Here is a 17,878-nt window from a genome sequence, read left to right as displayed (position 1 = left end):
GTAATTTTGATAGTCTAATTATTTTTCTTGTTGTGTCTAATGAAAACCGGTTTTATTATCAATTAATCTAGAGTGGTGAAAGCGCTATGCTTCTTGTGTGCCAAATGACCTGCCATGGGCGGAGGAAGCTAAAGGCGGCATAAAGACAGCACCTAGTTTGTGTTTCTTGCGCAATTCTCACAATTTTTGACAGTATGTGCACCAGGCTAAGAAACTTCATCAGGTAACCAACATGTGTTCCTTTCGAAAGTGAGCAAGGGATAAACATTAGTAACATTTTTGCCGCTTATCTTGCATAAAGGTGGCCCAAATAAGTGGAATTGCTATGAAATCCTAGACTTCATGTGTACATCAAGCTTGTGGGTAGGTTCTGAAATTCAAAAAGTATGATTGCTACATGGATAACAGGTTTAAATGCTTTCATGGCGGAAACATTCTGGGAAGTGTTTGAGGTATGTTAGTTATTGCTCTTTACAGGGTTGCTCTCTATAGTTGTCGTTACCACATCTGTCAACAGGCACTGCTGTGGCTTTCCTTCTATGAAATTTACAATGAGGGCATCTATGACCTGCTGTTGCCATCAGCTGAGGCAGCCTCAAAGAAAAAAGGGGGCCAGCGACGTACCATTCTCAAGTTGGGTGAAGACCGGGCCAAACGTGCATTTGTGCGTGGGCTTGTCGAAGTGCCTGTGCACTCGGCCGATGAAGCGCATCGGCTGCTCTGCCTGGCACGCGAGAACCAGACCTTTGCCGAGACGCAGCTGAACTGCAGCTCGAGCCGTAGCCACTGCGTCTTCACTGTGCGACTCGTAGCCTCTGGGGTGGACAGCCGGGATGGTAGCCGGAACTGGCATGTCAGCACGTTAATGCTCTGCGACCTGGCGGGTTCGGAGAGGCCATCCAAAACTGGTACTGCTGGGTCACGGCTTCGCGAAGCTGGCCGCATCAACACCTCTCTGATGGTGCTCAGCCGCTGCCTGGAGGGCTTGCGTAACAACAAGGATGCATCCAGGAAGGCTCCAGTGCCGTTCCGAGAGAGCAAGCTCACCCAGGTATGATTGCATTGTAACGTGTCTAGATTTTGTTCACACCATTTCAGTAATACGCTGCTTGACATCAAGCAATTTTGTCCGTTTTGCTGTCTTTGAGCCACTTGTAACATGCTTTTACACTGGCATTTTATGGTCATGAAAAAGACTAACAATGGATTAGTCTTCAAGTGGGAAGGAGGGGTTGTTGCTTTATTTATTTCTTGCACAATCGAAACATTATGCAAAGTATGTATACCTGCAGCAGGCACATTGCAAGTGAAAATGTCGAAAAGTTTTTTTTGATTGCATTCCAATTTCAAGTGTGTAGTCAACAGCCAAGGGATTTGGACATGCCGTGGAAGAGATATATAAGTGGCAGGTTTAGTTGCCAGTTCAACTGAGTGTATCTCTTGAAGATGGCTGCAGTTTGACAGGCTTCTGTAAGTTACGTTCACGCAAACGTACATAGTACAGTGAAACCTTGGTAATTTGGATTTCACGGGACTGAAAAAGTGTCCGAATTAAGCGAATGTCTAATTATCGAGGGTTTCAAGAAAATGAACAAGTGTTTACATCGCCACGCTTTTATTTACTGAATGACTCAGCAAATTCTGTTATTATTTTGCTCAAAAGCAGTGCGGAAGCTGCTATTCTCATCTAGTAACTGATAAGTGCTCCCAGCGATAAAGGCCTTGCGACTTCCTGCGCAGCACGGTTGCGGCGCACGTGTTCGTCTGAGATGCTCTTTTCACTACCGCGCGCACATCTTCATTATTTTTTAGCGATTGCGCTGGTCGTCAAAAGACCATCTGTCCATTGCGATAGAGCCAGTGCTCTTTATCCTTGACAACTTTGCATTTATTCAAAACGAAACGACCGTTTGCTGCAACTGCTGAGGACGAAGCAGCCGCTATCGATGCAGTCATAGACGGCGACTACACAGCTACGAAGGCACGTGGCCGACGTTGTGTTATGCGCGGTGGTGAACGCAAGAAAAAGCTTTGAAGGCACAAATAGGGACAAAGCATTGTAGTGTTGCTGTCATTCACATATGAATTCCACTGATGACTGAGGCGATGCAGACTCCACTGCTTCGTTTCAGTTGGGCGCAAGCGCAGTTTCTCGTCTCTCGTGCTGCCCATTTGCGGCACTTGTCGAGATCTGAGAGTTGTCCAAGTAAGTCCAAATGAATGAGTTTGATTGCATTAAATAATGCTTACACCTGTAGGGTCCAGGGGACGGTTCTAATCTCCCAAATTAACGGGGTTTTGCTGTGCTTTTAAACAAAGGCCTTTTTCGCCTACCCCCACCACCTGCACTTGGCCTGTTGCATGTCTGCTGGGTTCAAATTCTCTCCAAGAAATTTTGACTGTTAAAGTAGCGCCAATGAGCACACCTGTGTTATGCATACTAATGAAATAATTGTGCCATAAAGTCTGCCCAATTATTTGTTAGCTTGAGGCTTCTCTAAAAGATACAGACCTAATGTGGGACGAGATATTGTATGCTCTATGAGAGCAGAGTTACGCAAAGGTGATTGAACTTGCATGCAAAGCAAACTAGTCTTTTGAGGGAAAGTCACATTCGCAGGAGCCAAGCTCGTTTCAACATGAACTATTGTAGCTGACTGGCACCACCCCTGGGGTCTACCAGCTTTGCCTCAGGCAATAGATCAATTGATCACCATTTCATTAGGAACTTGCGCATATGAGCTTCAGGCTTTGACTTGTCTCATTTCATGCTGAGGACAAAATAGCTGATGTTTCATCATTAGACACCTGAGAGCTGCGAAAGTGTTTTAATTTCTGTATGCCAGATGACACTGCAGCATGTAACGTAGGCTATGTGGAATGCTTTTTCGCTGGCGATGAAGGTATCTTGACCCTTTGGGTGTTTTTGCTGGGCATGTACGCGCCACTGATCCATCCTACATGGTTCTTGACCTACATGTGTGGCGCCAATCTTATATTTGATATTTTGCACTCATATTCTACACTACTGGTTGTTAAAAGGGGCTGCCATCTCTATGGAGTCACCCAAAGTTATTTAAAATTGTTTCTACTTACCAGTGCATACGACTCAACGTGTTTACCTCTTGAGCACTCGATCGCATGCTTGCGTGAGCGTCTGCTACCTTCAAGGCATGCAGTGTGAGGAGATGCTATCGTTTAGCATCAGTTCATCAGTAGCATCAGTTCTGAAGTACCAATCTTTTTTCTTTTTGCCTTCGGTTGCTGTATGCGTTGTCCCATACACTGGGGTGCAGTAGTTATTTCAAATGGCCGCATGCATTACCTCTTCTGTCAGCAACTGCTCAAGCGTTTCTTCTGGTGAGACGTGCTTTTGGGACAACAAATTGGTAGCCATGAATATCGGTGGACATTTTTCTCGATCTCTTCGTGTAGTGGAGTCGTGTGCATACTGTTGGTGCGAGTAAACAAACAAAATGTTGCTTGCAATACATTTTTGCTGTATTCATGAGTTTTCAATAGCTTCCTAATACTGGAATCTGCATTAAGACAATCACCACAGGAGCACAGCTTTTGTGGAAAAATTTAACCCTATAAGGGTTAAAATTAGATCTAGTACTTTCCGTCTAAAATGTTGACCTTGTGAACATTTGCGGTTCTTTCTAACAAGGGTGGTATGATTGCACTTATTCAGAGAAGAATGAATTGCTACTTTTTGCGATGTTGCGTCCACGAAGTTGTCCCACACCTCGATGTGACAGGGTCTGCAGAAAAATGCAGAAAAGAAATGAAACGGGGCTGTCTTCGGGAAAAAAACTGAAAAACAACCTTGGGAATGAAGAGGGGTCCAAAGAAAGAAAAAATCGCAAGCGAGGAGGAAACCGTCTCCCCAACTTGAACGGAGGGACAGTGGCCCAGACTGATGGCCAGATAGGACTAAGGGACAGAGAAAAAACGTTTTTGTATTGATGCTTTGAATATAGTAAACTGTTTCCTTTGTTACCAAAGATTTCTAGTATGTATCACTTCCTGACGAGTTTCCATTAACAAAGTGAATTCGAGAAAATATTACGGTCCACCTGTCAAGTCACCTTTTGCCCTCGCTTGATTATTGCATGCATGTGGTTGCCTGTTTGAGTGGCGCGTAATATTCAATGGCTTATTTGATTTACCTGATTTTATTTCATCTAGCCATTGGATATGTGCCACTGGCTGTGTGCCCATTCTTGGCCAGTCGTCCAGAATGGATACATGCTATTGTAATCCAAGTGGTATATAAATTGTTTAATGCAGCCAAATATATGTCATGCTTTTGTGCGCACACCTATTGCAGTAAAACCTCGTTAAACTGTACCCGCTTAAACAGTAGTTTCGTTTCAAAAGTGTTAAAGTGAACTTATCGACTCGGCGACTATTGAACATAATGCATTTTGTATCTGCGTAAACCGTACCAGCTTATTGCATATGTATTGGCTAGCACATAGTGTTTCCACTTTTCGTCACAAAATCATGGCAGTATGTCGGCCCAGCAGAACGATTCTGAGAGATCAGAATGGCCTCCAAGCGTAAACGCAGAGGGCGCTTGTAAGGGTGAAGCCACATCATCACTTTGGTGCCTTGCCAGAGTCGGAGCGTTGTGGCCCGTGTTGTGGTGTTGGGCAAGCTAGGACAGAAATGGGACGCTCAGCATGGAAGAAAAATTAGACATTGTTCGTACTATCGAACATGGCATGAAGAAGTCGAGCTTGCATGCGAGAGGGATCTACCGTTGACTATGGTGTGTAGCATTTGGAAACACGAAGAAGTTGGTGGGCAATGCTGCTGCAACTGGAAATATGTCGGCTATGAGGTTCGACTTTTCGCCATCGTTGCCTCTGTTATTGCCAAAGTGTCGCCTAACGACACGAAAAGCGACAGCACGGGTGATTCAGGCTTGGCAGTGGCACATGTTGCGCGTTACCGTCAGCCAGGGTGTTCGACGAAAAGAGGGGGCTGGTGAAAAAGCTGGCTCGTGGCTCGAGTGAGTTTGAGGCCGTCGTCGTTGCTGCTAGCCCACCGCAGCATCAGATGAAAATAACATGCTTTTGTCACGCGAAGTGCATAAATACTGCATAATTTCTGCCTTTTCATCACAATCTCTCATAGTTCCATTTTTTATAAGTAAGTGGGCAATCTTGCGCTATTTCGGTTAAGCAGTACTACCGTTTAGCGTATACTTTTTCCGGCTAACTACAGTTTACTGAGGTCTCACTGTTTCGCCATTTCCTCCTTTTACAAGCATCCAACATTGCTTGCGCATTGCACTGCGCATCCACCTGAATTCGTATTTGCATTTCAGCATTAGTTATGCATGATGGTAGTGCATAACCAGTCCGTGAGATTATGGTCATGCACCACACGGCTCACAGCTTCAAACATTGCTTGATACCCGCCGTGGTAGCTCAGTGGCTATCTGCTGAGCATGAGGTCGCGGGATCGAATCCCGGCCGTGGCGGCCACATTTCAATGGGGGCGAAATGCGAAAACACCCGTGTACTTAGATTTAGGTGCATGTTAAAGAACCCCAGGTGGTCGAAATTTCCGCAGTCCTCCACTACGGCATGCCTCATAATCAGAAAGTGGTTTTGGCACGTTAAACCCCATAATTTAATTTTAAAGATTGCTTGACATTACATGTTGCATAGGATGAAAATGTACAATTGGATGCGTTATTTAGTTGTGTAGCATTCAATGAACTGTTCCACATAGGTGTTGCTTCAGATATGATTCCAAGGTGTGCCTTGGATATGCATATTTTTTCTCTGGATTTTTGTAGGTGATGCAGGCCTACTTCACTACACGTGGGCAAGTCTCTCTGGTAGTCAACATCTGCCCAGCCATGTCCATGCTTGAGGAGTCGCTGAATGCGCTTAAGTTCTCGGCTGTTGCCATTGAAGTGGTGCCATTGCAGCTGGAATCGCGCCATGTTCGCTGCAAAGAGGCTGTTCGTCGGCTCACTGAGCGGTGGCACCATGCAAGTGGAGGTGAAGGGCTTCATGTTGGTTCCCTTGCACCAAATATGGCCGAGGACGTAGCAGCACCTGCGGCCTTGGATGCAGATGATGCTGAGGAGCTCTTCGAGACCATCGAGGCACTCGAGCGGGACCTGGAGGACACCCGAGGCCAGCTCAAGTGCGTGTTCATTTGATTCATCCTGCTGTGGTCTTGTTGCTTCAGCCAGTGTTATTGCTTGCTGTTGTCAAGTAGTGTCACGAATTTGGGCACTCTAGAAACTGACAGGAGACAGCGTGTACATGATAGAAAAAAAAAACACTTATATAACAAATACGAGTAAAAAAAGACAACAAATACTACAAACAATAACTTTGTAAACATGTGCTAAATCTATGTCCTAGCTATTAGTAATACACAACACTCCAACACTTAAGCTACAGTCTCTCAGTTCCTGATAAGGTAAAGAACAAGCAGTCTGACAATTACGACGTGCACAAGACGCTGTCATTGTAGCTCAGACGTGGTGCAGACGTTAGCCTTCATCGATTTCGCTTGACTGGGCTGGTTTCTGCATTGGTGGCAGTGCACCCGAGGCTTACGAGGCACAGACCTCAGCCTTCGTCGATGTTGCTTGACGGGGCTGGTTTCCACAATGGTGGCAGGGCACCTATGGCTTATGTGGTGCAGGACATGGTCGTACTCTGTAGTGCGCCTGGTCGATGACGGGGCTAGGCGGTTGCCTCTGTGGCACTGAATGGTGGCAGGTGATGGCTTCACAAGGCTGGACTGAGGCCTTGGAGCACTGCCATGGTACCGTAGCCAGGGTGCAGGAGCTGGAACTGTCGCTGGCAAACTCTTAGGTCCCCTCTCCATTCTAGGTCTCCAATGAATCCCAATCACGTCGCCAGAGCACAGTTGGCAATGCGTTGCACCAGTCCATGTCCGTGTCAGCACTGCCCGCTCATCTATCTTTGCCTTTTTTTTAATTTTTTCCTCTTCTCTCGTGCTTCAAGCGTTTCACGTGCTTCACACATCAAGTGTCCAAAAGGTGCCCCCAACTTCGTTTCACCGACTGGCATCGTCGTCATCTTCACACATTCACCCTGCTTTTGCATGTGTTTCATCAGTCACTCATGACAAACAGCCCTTGTATTTACAGTTTCCAGAGCTCCAATCTTGTATCTGAGATCTTTCTAGGAGACAGCACCTGTTATAAGCCCTGTGCATTTCTCCAAATGCAGTTGCATTTGGACCAAAAAGTACTGGTAATGCATGTCACGCCTGTATACTTTTAATTAGGGGTGTGCAAATACCAAATAGTATAGTTTGAATTGAATACTGAATCCAGTCAAGAAAGCTGAATGTCAGAAAATTTCTAACAAAATTTAATGCTTAACATTTTGGCCAAGAAAATACGGTACTGAACAAGCTTGGGAGTCTCGTAGCATTGCAAAACAAGGATGTAGCAAGCTATCAGTAACTTGGATATATAGAAATCAAGACTGTGATATTGTTACGTTATGGTGACAGTGAAGAACGCGGTAGTAAAACCGTGAATCACGATGCCCACAAAGGAAGTGACACTCAAAGCATGATAGTGGTGAGCACAGTTGGCCATCGTCAAACTCTGATCAGTGGGTCAAGCATTTCGGCTCTTATACATGAGTCATCGAAGGTTCCAGAGTAATTGCTGGTGCCCGCTTGTCTTCTAGTAAGCACTACACAATTCGAGTCGTGCATATAATCAGATTACACAAGCTTCGGTGACAACATACAACGCATAGAACCATCGATGACATTCAAGAAACTTCCAATACATGCAGGCGTTCCTGTGCTGAGCGATAATGTTTAACATTTATTAGCTGATGAAAAACGATCACTTGAGAAAGATAAGCACACATGTCAATATACAGTACAGTCTACTCTTACTAAAGGGGCCCTGTACGACATTTTATTGAAGCCGAGAAATATGTTTGAAGTTAAATTGGACTATTTGAGAAATACTTTGCCACAAAAATTACTTCAATGCATTCAGCTGAAGCCTAGTCAATGTCCCTTACACGGTGTTTCCGCTCCTTCAGTGACTTGCACTGTGTAGGTTAAGGCAGAGCAGGGGTGCCCACAATTCTCCACCTACTGACCGTGGCGCGTAGCTCAACACATTTGAACTGCACGTTTTGGATGTTGACATAGATGCTATCATTTCTGATTTTGGTACCTATGACGAGACACACGCTTGTCTTCAGCAAGCAGCAATGTGCTCATCGCAGCACTTTGCAGGGGTCATGGTGTCTATGCTATTTAGCAGACCACATCCACGTGCAAGTGTGGTGCGTATGCACAGCACTTGCTTTGTGCACGACGGAGCTTGAGTGCCTACTTGCACTCGTATGCTCCAGCCCGACCGTGCTGCATGCTGCAGACTAGCTTTGTCCTGCACCAGCTTGACCGACAGATATTAGCCACATCCACTTTGCGCATTTTGAAGCACTATCAATAGCTCAATATGAAGTGAAGTCTGCCAAGGCATCTAACCAGGAGCGGCCAGGAGTGAGCGCGCACTGGCATGCGTGTGTGTGCTCTGACCTCAAGTTTAACATGGTTTGAGGCTAATTGAGTGTTCAAAAGTACTCGGAATCTGAATCAGCTACAACACCAATAAGCAGGGTGGCCAAAGTTTATTTCCTACATAGGCGGCCGAGTGTAAACAGACGATGATTGGCTTCTTCCAGAAGTACGTAATTATTATTGAAATCAAAAAACAGATTTTCACTTACTTCAGCCTGCTTATTAAACTTTACTAAACTCAATAAATATACATAGTAACAGTAAGAAGCGCAATGATCATAACATCCTTCTTGTTTGGTGACAGCTATTGGCCAATAGTAGCCGCATATGGGAATCTGTTATATTGCAAAATAAAGCATCCAGAAAAGAGTGAGGAACATAGTTCTGTTGAAAAGGGAGAGTTTGAGAAAAAAAGACTTCGCACTCCACGGGCCATGCACGACTGCAAAATCTGGCTGAGATGTTCACAGCAGTGTATGCTATCCGTGGACTGTTTTTTTCACCAAGCCCGAAAGATGGTTGAGTTGCTATTTAAAGGTAGCATTAAATTAGTATGCCAGCTGCGATTATGAATCACTTCTACAATATGAAAGTCTGGAAAATATTTTTTGTGGATTTGTGGAAGAGAATCAAGCACTTTTCTTTTTCTCTGAAACTAATGAATTAGTGATATTCCGTTGTACTGAATACCTATGAGGTTCCTGTTTTAATGGTAGTAAAGTAAAACTCTTGTTTGGGCTAGTTGGTTTATGCTTGAATGAGTAAAGGCAAGGCACAAAAGACCAGCGCTGAAGGACACAATTGACAGTACTGGCGCCACACAGTGGTGGACCTATGTTTTGCGGCAATCTCATTTATTGCAAGGAATGTCTTGTTTTTAGTTTTTCTCCAAAATACATGAGGGTTACCCAACTTTACGGTAGGTGGAGTATTGTAGGGCCAATCTGCACGACAGAAAAGAGCATGCACCACGTGACACGATCACTGCTCGGTGTGTAGTCGGCGCCGACAGCAAATGGCAGGCGCCGTCCACGCCATTTCCTTGCCAGATTTGGCGCGATTTGTCACCCATCAAGTTCTGAAATCAGGACGGTCACGACAAGTTCTTGGCTCTCACTCCCCCCACCTCTGCCCTCGTTCATCCACCGTCCGCGCAAATGCTCTTAACAGGGTCGTTACACTTTCGCACCTGTAGTAAACAAAGCAGCATCACATGTCACATGCCTGCAGACAGGAATGTCTGCTCGCTATATTAAAGGGATAGCTGTACTACGCCAACCAGCGAACCATTTCGGCTCGTCGCGCCGTATGCCGTATGCAGGCAGTCGTATGCCATATGCTGTGGCCGACCAACGACCTTGAGCTGCCGTTGCCTGGCAGCGCCGCAGCCGCGCTCCAACAGATGGCGACGCCGTCGCCGCTTGCTCCACCAGATGTGCCGCTGGGGTAGAGGGAAAGGAGGTGCCGCCTTGCGCGGGGTATATATGCGCTTCGCCTCACTGTATTTAGTCATTATGGAGAGCACGAAAGAGACTCACAACTGCAGAACGAAGTGAGGAAGAGACAACGCGCTCAAGAGACGCTAGAAGAACGCACCGCACGACTCCAGAAGCGTCGTAACGAACTTGCGGCTAGAAGTCGTGCCACGTCCCGGAGTGACTCAACTGTGGAAGAGACTGCTTTTGCAGCTCTTGCTTTCGCAATTCAACTAGGGTTAACCAGAGCTAAACCACAGGCAATTTTTCTGCATATTTTATACTGGCCAACAGAACAGAATGGCCAGATGATCAGTAACATCAGTCGTTAGTGGCGTTATGTTTGGAAGTGCCCTCTACACTACATCCCGCCTTGTTACAGAGGTGGACTAATTACAGGTTCAATCTTTTTGGTGTAAAAGCATGTTGACCCAATCGAGTGTACCGCAAACAGCGACTTCGAGTCCGGGTGTGCACCGTCCCCGGGCAGTCTGCATCTGGTAAGGAAGGCACATTTTCCAGCTGAGCCTCTGGAGAAACCACACCGCCAGGCTCAGCAGCAGTTCTCCCACACTGTCAGTTGTCTCCACTGTGTCTGGCACTGGCGACAGTTTTCTTGCACTGTCAGTTGTCTTCACTGTCTCCGGCACTGGTGACAGTTTCCTTGCACCTCCGCTGTCTCCGGCACTGGTGACAGTACCCTCGAACCAGGTGACTCGCTATGACCAGCAAAGGGAGCAAGCGGACAACAGTTCTGCTGAATCACACCGTTTTATTTTCCACCACGTAGCATCACGGACGCTGACTATGACTAAGCACTCGAGCAGTGCACCTGGCATCTGTCACCCAGACGCTGTGGCCAGGTTGTAGACCTGGTAGTGGTTGAGCACCATGGTGAAGGTTGCAGTCTGTGGTCTGCCTGTGCCTAGCAGCTTTGTCGTGCTCTGTGAAGGTTCTATGGTCGGGTTGTTTTGGAGTTAGATGATCACAAAGTTTTGGTAAAAGGGTGCGCAGGTGCCGACCCATCAAAAGCTGAGCAAGACTGAAGCCTGTTGAACCGGGAGTGTTCCATACACCAGCAGAGCCATGGGATCGTCGACATTCTTCCTCCACAGTTCCTTCACCATTTGCACTGCACATTCCACTTCCCCATTTGACTGCGGAAAATCTGGGCTACTCGTGCAATGAGTAAAGCTGTATGTCAATGCGTGACGAAAACTGTGGTCCGTTGTTGCATCGAAGACTTTCAGGCATGCCAAATCGGGCCATAATCACTGATCTGCTTGACATTCCGCACAGTCAGTAGTACTTCTGGAAACCTTGAATAGTCGTCGACTACTAACAGGAAGTACTGACCTTCAATATGGAAGATGTCTGCCCCCACTTGTTGCCATGGGAGCTCTGGGGTATCTGTCCGTATCATGGGTTCTGCCCTCTTCTGTCCCACAGTTGCCCATTGCTCACACTTTTCGACCACTTCCTTAATCCTGTGGCTTATTCCAGGCCACCATACCGACTTGCGGGCTCTCTCCTTAGACTGAGCCATTCCGAGATGACTTTCGTGTACCATTCCTAAGACCTCCGCCTTAAGAGCTCCAGGAACAACCAGTCTACCTCCTTTCAACAAAAGTGAGTCGGCAACCGACAGTTCACTGCGGTATTTCTAGTGCACTGACAAGCTTACTGTTGGTCTTGTCTTAGATGGCAAACAGTAGTTGCAGAACTTGACCAAGGCAGAGCAGACGCCATCAGATACTTGATGCCTTCACATGGTTTCCAAGTTAACGGGCACGCTCTCGCCAACGGTTTCCACGATCACTTGCATGTAGCTTTCAAGAGAAGCAATTTCATCAATTGCAGCGTCTGAAGAGGGGAACGGAGCTCTTGACAATGTGTTGGCAGTAGCTAGCAGCTTGCCCAAAACGTACAGTACCTTGAACTGATAGCGCTTCAACTTGAATCTGCAGGTGTTGTATCCTGGGTGGCAGCAAATCTACCTCCATCTCGCCCAGAAGTAGTTAGCGTCTGATGGTCGGTTTCAACAATGAATAGGAGGCCCCAAAGAAATTTGTCAAAATGCTGTACGGCCCACGTGACAGCTAAGGCCTCCTTTTCAGTCGGCTGTATCTCTGCTCAGGCTTAGTGAGCTAGCATGAAGTAAAGGCCACCGCTCGTCTTTCGCCCCTTGGTTGATCATGCATCGGCAGAGACCACTGTTGGGTGAGTTGAGTGATAGTAGGCCATGCAGGTTTTCGAAGAAAGCATACCTTTTACTTTTTCAAAGGCTGCTTGCTGAGGTGGTCCCTACATTCAGGCTGTCCTCTTGATCAGTTCTCGAATCGGGGCCGACATGTCCGACAGATGTGGCAGGAATCTTGCGACATGATTTACCATTTCCATGAATCTTAGAACGCCTCCAACATCCACGGGTGGTTCTATCTTCTGAACAGCTTCAATTTTAGCTGTCTGGTGGGATGCCATCTGCAGAGACCACAACACCCAGGAATTTGACGCTTGACACACCGAACTTGCACTTTACCTTATTTAGGGTAAACCCTGCCTGGTGTAACTGGTCCAACACCTTGCAAAGTCTTCCGTCATACTCTTCTCGATTGTAACCAAACACCAAAATATTGTTACGTAGGAAGACGCAGACGAAAAGCTATGTACAAGTATATTTGCAAGAAAATACGCTGCGCTTGGCCAAGAGGCAACAGCCCGCGCTAGCTTCTAATCGTCGTCTTTCGTCGTCTTACTGCTCGGCTCTTCGTTATTGGAAATACTATCCCGTAGCACTACCCCCGGCGGCAAAAGCGCCGTCCCGGAGCGACTAAAGGCCAGAGTCTGAAGCAGTGTAGTAGGTAGGTCTTGAGCCTACTGACAAACACAAGTTAATGATATCTTAGTTGAAATCAAGAAAAAAACATGGGCATGTGCAGGACACGTAATGAGGAGGGAAGATAACCGATGGTCATTAAGACTTACGGAATGGATTCCAAGGGAAGGGAAGCAGTCACTACCTGTCCTAAGTAGATGTATTCCCTTATCATTTCCAGTGCCTCACTACCTATCGTAAACTGCTGTTCTCTTCCGAGACTGTTAAACATTACTTTAATTTTCCCCATTCTTCTGCTTTGCCTCTCAAGGTCAGTGAGCATGCATTGCAATTGGTTCCCTGAGTTACTCAACAAGGCAATATCATCAGCAAATCGCAAGTTATTAAGGTATTCTCCATTAACTTTTATCCCCAATTCTTCCCAATCCAGGTCTCTGAATACCTCCTGTAAGCACGCTGTGAATAGCATTGGAGAGATCATATCTCCCTGCCTGACGCCTTTCTTTATTGGGATTTTGTTGCTTTCTTTGTGGAGGACTACGGTGGCTGTGGAGCCGCTATAGATATCTTTCAGTATTTTTACATACGGCTCGTCTACACCCTGATTCCGCAATGCCTCCATGACTGCTGAGGTTTCGACTGAATCAAACGCTTTCTCGTAATCAATGAAAGCTATATATAACGGTTGGTTAAATTCCGCACATTTTTCCATCACCTGATTGATAGTCCGGATAATGGTGTATTGTTGAGTAGCCCTTACAGAATCCTGCCTGGTCCTTTGGTTGACAGAAGTCTAAGGTGTTCCTGATTCTATTTGCGATTGATTACCTTAGTAAATACTTTGTAGGCAACATTCAGTAAGCTGATCGGTCTATAATTTTTTCAAGTCGTTGGCGTCCCTTTTTTTATGGATTAGGATTATGTTAGCGTTCTTCCAAGATTCCGGTATGCTCGAGGTCATGAGGCATTGCGTATACAGGGCGGCCAGATTTTTCTAGAACAATCTGCCCGCCATACTTCAACAAATCTGCTGTTACCTGATCCTCCCCAGCTGCCTTCCCCCTTTGCGTAGCTCCCAAGGCTTTCTTTACTTCTTCCGGCGTTACCTGTGGGATTTCGAATTTCTCTAGACTATTCTCTCATCCATTATCGTCGTGGGTGCCACTGGTACTGTATAAATCTCTATAGAACTCCTCAGCCACTTGAACTATCTCATCTATATTAGTAATGATATTGCCGGCTTTGTCTCTTAAAGCATACATCTGTTTCTTGCCAATTCCTAGTTTCTTAATCACTGCTTTTAGGCTTCCTCCGTTCCTGAGAGCATGTTCAGTCCTATCCATATTATACTTCCTTATATCGGCTGTCTTGCGCTTCTTGAGTAACTTCAAAAGTTCTGTCAGTACTATTCTAGCTGTAGGGTTAGAGGCTTCCATACATTGGCATTTCTTGATCAGATCTTTAGTCTCCTGCGATAGCTTACTGGTATCCTGTTTAACGGAGTTACCACTGACCTCTATTGCACACTCCTTGATGATGCCCACAAAATTGTCGTTCATTGCTTCAACACTAAGGTCCTCTTGCTGATTTAAAGCCGAATACCTGTTCTGTAGCTTGATCTGGAATTCCTCTATTTTCCCTCTTAACGCTAACTCATTTATCGGCTTCTTATGTACCAGTTTCTTCCGTTCACTCCTCAGGTCTAGGCTAATTCGAGTTCTTACCATCCTATGGTCACTGCAGCGCACCTTGCTGAGCACGTCCACATCTTGTATGATGCCAGGGTTAGCACAGAGTATGAAGTCTATTTCATTTCTAGTCTCGCCGTTCGGGCTCCTTCACGTCCACTTTCATCTATCCCGCTTGCAGAAGAAGGTATTCATTATTCGCATATTATTCTGTTCCGCAAAGTCTACTAATAACTCTCCCCTGCTATTCCTAGAGCCTATGCCATATTCCCCCACTGCCTTGTCTCCACCCTGCTTCTTGCCTACCTTGGCGTTGAAGTCGCCCATCAGTATGGTGTATTTTGTTGTCACTCTACCCATCGCCGATTCCACTTCTTCATAGAAGCTTTCGACTTCCTGGTCATCATGACTGGATGTACGGGCGTAGTTCGTACAACCTTCATTTTGTACCTTTTATTAAGTTTCACAAGACCTGCCACCCTCTCGTTAATGCTATAAAATTCCTGTATGTTACCAGCTATATTCTTATTAATCAGGAATCCGACTCCTTGTTCTCGTCTCTCTGATAAGCCTCGGTAGCACAGTACGTGCCCGCTTTTTAGCACTGTATATGCTTCTTTTGTCCTCCTAACCTCACTGAGCCCTATTATATCCCATTTACTGCCCTCTAATTCCTCCAATAGCACTGCTAGACTCGCCTCACTAGATAACGTTCTAGCGTTAAACGTTGCCAGGTAAACGTTGCCAAATTGTTTGCAAAAATTTTTTACTGTATTCGTGAGTTTTCAGTAGTCTTTTACTACTGGAACAGCAATTTAAAAAATTGACGACAGGTGCATGTTTGTTTTATAAGAAAAGTTTGACCCTCAAGGGTTAAGAGAACGACATGTCTCTTCACCCTTGTGGTTTTAGTGGCACATCCACAAATAGGAGGGGGTGCTGATAAGTTCCTGACTGACCAGAATGGAGAGAGCCAGAGTTATGAAACAACATATTTATTTGGCATAATCTCCCGTGAGACTGATGCGCTTGGTAAAGTGCAGTAGCAGCTTTTTTAAACCTTCCAAATAAAGTCCTTTGGTTGGGTTTCAAACCACTTCTCCGCGGCATGTTTGACATTGGAAATGTCCGCAACACGTTGCCCCTTTAGGTGTTTCTTCAAGTTCGAGAACAGATAATAGTCTGAAGGGGCCAGATCAGGTGAGTAAGGGTGATGGCAGACCAATTGGAAAACAAGGGTGTTCAGTCTGAAAGCGGCATTGTTGGAAGTTTGCACAGGTGCATTTTCATGCAAAGAAAAAGGGAAGAGTTTCTTTGATCAACAACTCTACGACATTTCATCTGTATTGCCTCCTTCAGCTGCTCCATGAGGTTAGCATGATACTATCCAGTAATAGTAGTGCCCTGAGGTCAACCAACAGACTACAGTTGACTCCCGATAATTCGAAGCCGCCCAATTGGAATTTTCGGTTAATTAGAAGTGAAGTGCTGGTCCCATCAGTTTTACATGTCTTCCTATAGAAGAAATCGCTCGATAATTCGAAGTCCTCATCAAGTAATATTGTTTAATTGGAAGTTAATTTTCAGCCGGGATCCTCGAGGTGACCGTCATTCTTTGGTAGAATGTGCAATTTTTCAAGTGTTGCAACAGTTCCGTGCTCCGCGTTGGTGTCATCGCCACCGCAGCCGCCCGCAACGCCATCCTTCTTGGAGCGGCGCGATTATTCATTGCTACGGCTGCCGTGGCCTCCACGATCAACTCCGGCAGGAGGCGACGGAGGCCACGCGCGGCTGCCGCGCGTGGCCGGAGCCGATCGCAGAGGCCACGCGGGTGCCGTAGGTGCACGCAGCGCTGCATACTGGCAGTGGCGAGATTGTGCGAGATCAGTCTTGCGGTAGAAGACTTCTAGTCAGGTACGGCGGCGAATCAACCCTACGAGAGGTACAAGACAACGTGACGATCCCGGACGAGTACCGCAGTACCATCAGGGTAGCACCAATACCCAGAAATATGGACCCGAACCTGCACAAGGCACGCAGGGAGGCGAGGGCAGAGTACGTGCAAAGGACACTGGCCATCCGGAACGAAACGGTGTATGTTGACGCCGCAACATACGCCGGCAAAGGAGAGGGCAATAAGCATAAAGTGGCGACGGTGATTGGCCCGGACCTCAGGGAAATCACCAGCGCGTCAATACGGAACTGCACGGTAGTTGAAGCCGAGGAAGCGGCCGTAGCTCTAGCGGCAGTGGAGGGCAATCGACTAGGCAAATCCCTAACGATTCTAACAGACTCGCAAACAGCATGCCGGAATTACATGAATGGCAGGATCAGCCGCAAAGCGCTGAACATTCTCCGCTCTAACGGCCGACCCACGGACAAGCAAAGCAAACACGCGATAGTTTGGATACCGGGACACACGAGTGTCGAGGGCAATCTGGAGGCAGATAGGATAGCTCGAGGGTACGCAACACACCGGGCGTCCAAGAACACTGCCGCCATAGAGGACCCAGAACCGGTAGGCCAAACATACGCTGACACGCTAAACTACTTCAGGGGCGCCAGAATGAGATACCCGGCGCCAGACAAACAACTCAACAGAGAAGAAGCCGTAATCTGGCGGCAACTACAAACGGGCACATACCCGAACTTATACATTCTAAACAAAATTTACCCTACCCAATATGAGAACACTTGCCCCTGGTGCGGGGACAAGCCCACGCTATATCATATCACGTGGGCCTGCCAAAAAGCAAAAGAAATAACCATAATAGAAAACCCGAGTGCGGAACAGTGGGAGAGGATGCTTTCCAGCGACATCCTGAAAGTCCAGCAAGGGCTAGTAAGGCGTGCTCGCACGGCAGCTACCCTCAGTGGGGCCCTGGACTAGGGGCACCAACCCTGCAAATCAAGATGGAAGAAGCCATCTGAAGAACCGCTAACTCCATATGTAAATAGAGCAAATAAATGTTTTTCACCACCACCACAGCGTGCGCAGCGTATGTCGAGGCGTGTGTTGGTCGAGCGCCTTTGTGCGGGAAGCTTGTGGGCTAGGTTGTTTCACGGGTGATTCGGAATTGACTGTACCTAGTCACGCAGTTTATAGCCATGGCAAACCGTGGCTCTTATCGCACGCTCGACCTGGCAACGAAAGTCGAGGTTTTTCAAGGAAGTTGAGAAGGGAGGTGCTGCCAAACAAGACATAGCACGGAAGTACGGGATCAAGCCGAACACGCTCTCAAACTACATCAAGAACAAGCGCACAATAATGGATGCATTTGAGAACGACAAGTTCAAGACTTCTCGGAAGCAAATGC

General features: G+C 46.7%; 1 protein-coding gene across 3 annotated transcripts in view; it reads left to right on the top strand.

Moving 5' to 3' along the window:
* The window catches only part of LOC139053006 (kinesin-like protein KIF20A), a 71,732-nt gene that overhangs the window by 14,058 nt on the left and 39,796 nt on the right, over positions 1–17,878 (top strand). For all 3 annotated transcript variants that reach the window (XM_070530142.1, XM_070530143.1, XM_070530144.1), the window contains exons 6-7: positions 518–1,051; positions 5,816–6,171. In XM_070530142.1, coding sequence (XP_070386243.1) covers positions 518–1,051; positions 5,816–6,171 — 890 coding nt within the window. The remainder of the gene's footprint in view (positions 1–517; positions 1,052–5,815; positions 6,172–17,878) is intronic.

The sequence above is a fragment of the Dermacentor albipictus genome, unplaced genomic scaffold (genome assembly GCF_038994185.2).
Source record: "Dermacentor albipictus isolate Rhodes 1998 colony unplaced genomic scaffold, USDA_Dalb.pri_finalv2 scaffold_54, whole genome shotgun sequence".
In the NCBI taxonomy this organism is placed as follows: Eukaryota; Metazoa; Arthropoda; class Arachnida; order Ixodida; family Ixodidae; genus Dermacentor; species Dermacentor albipictus.
The sequence above is the reverse complement of the archived record's forward strand: the minus strand, read 5'-3'. Positions and strand labels throughout refer to the sequence as shown.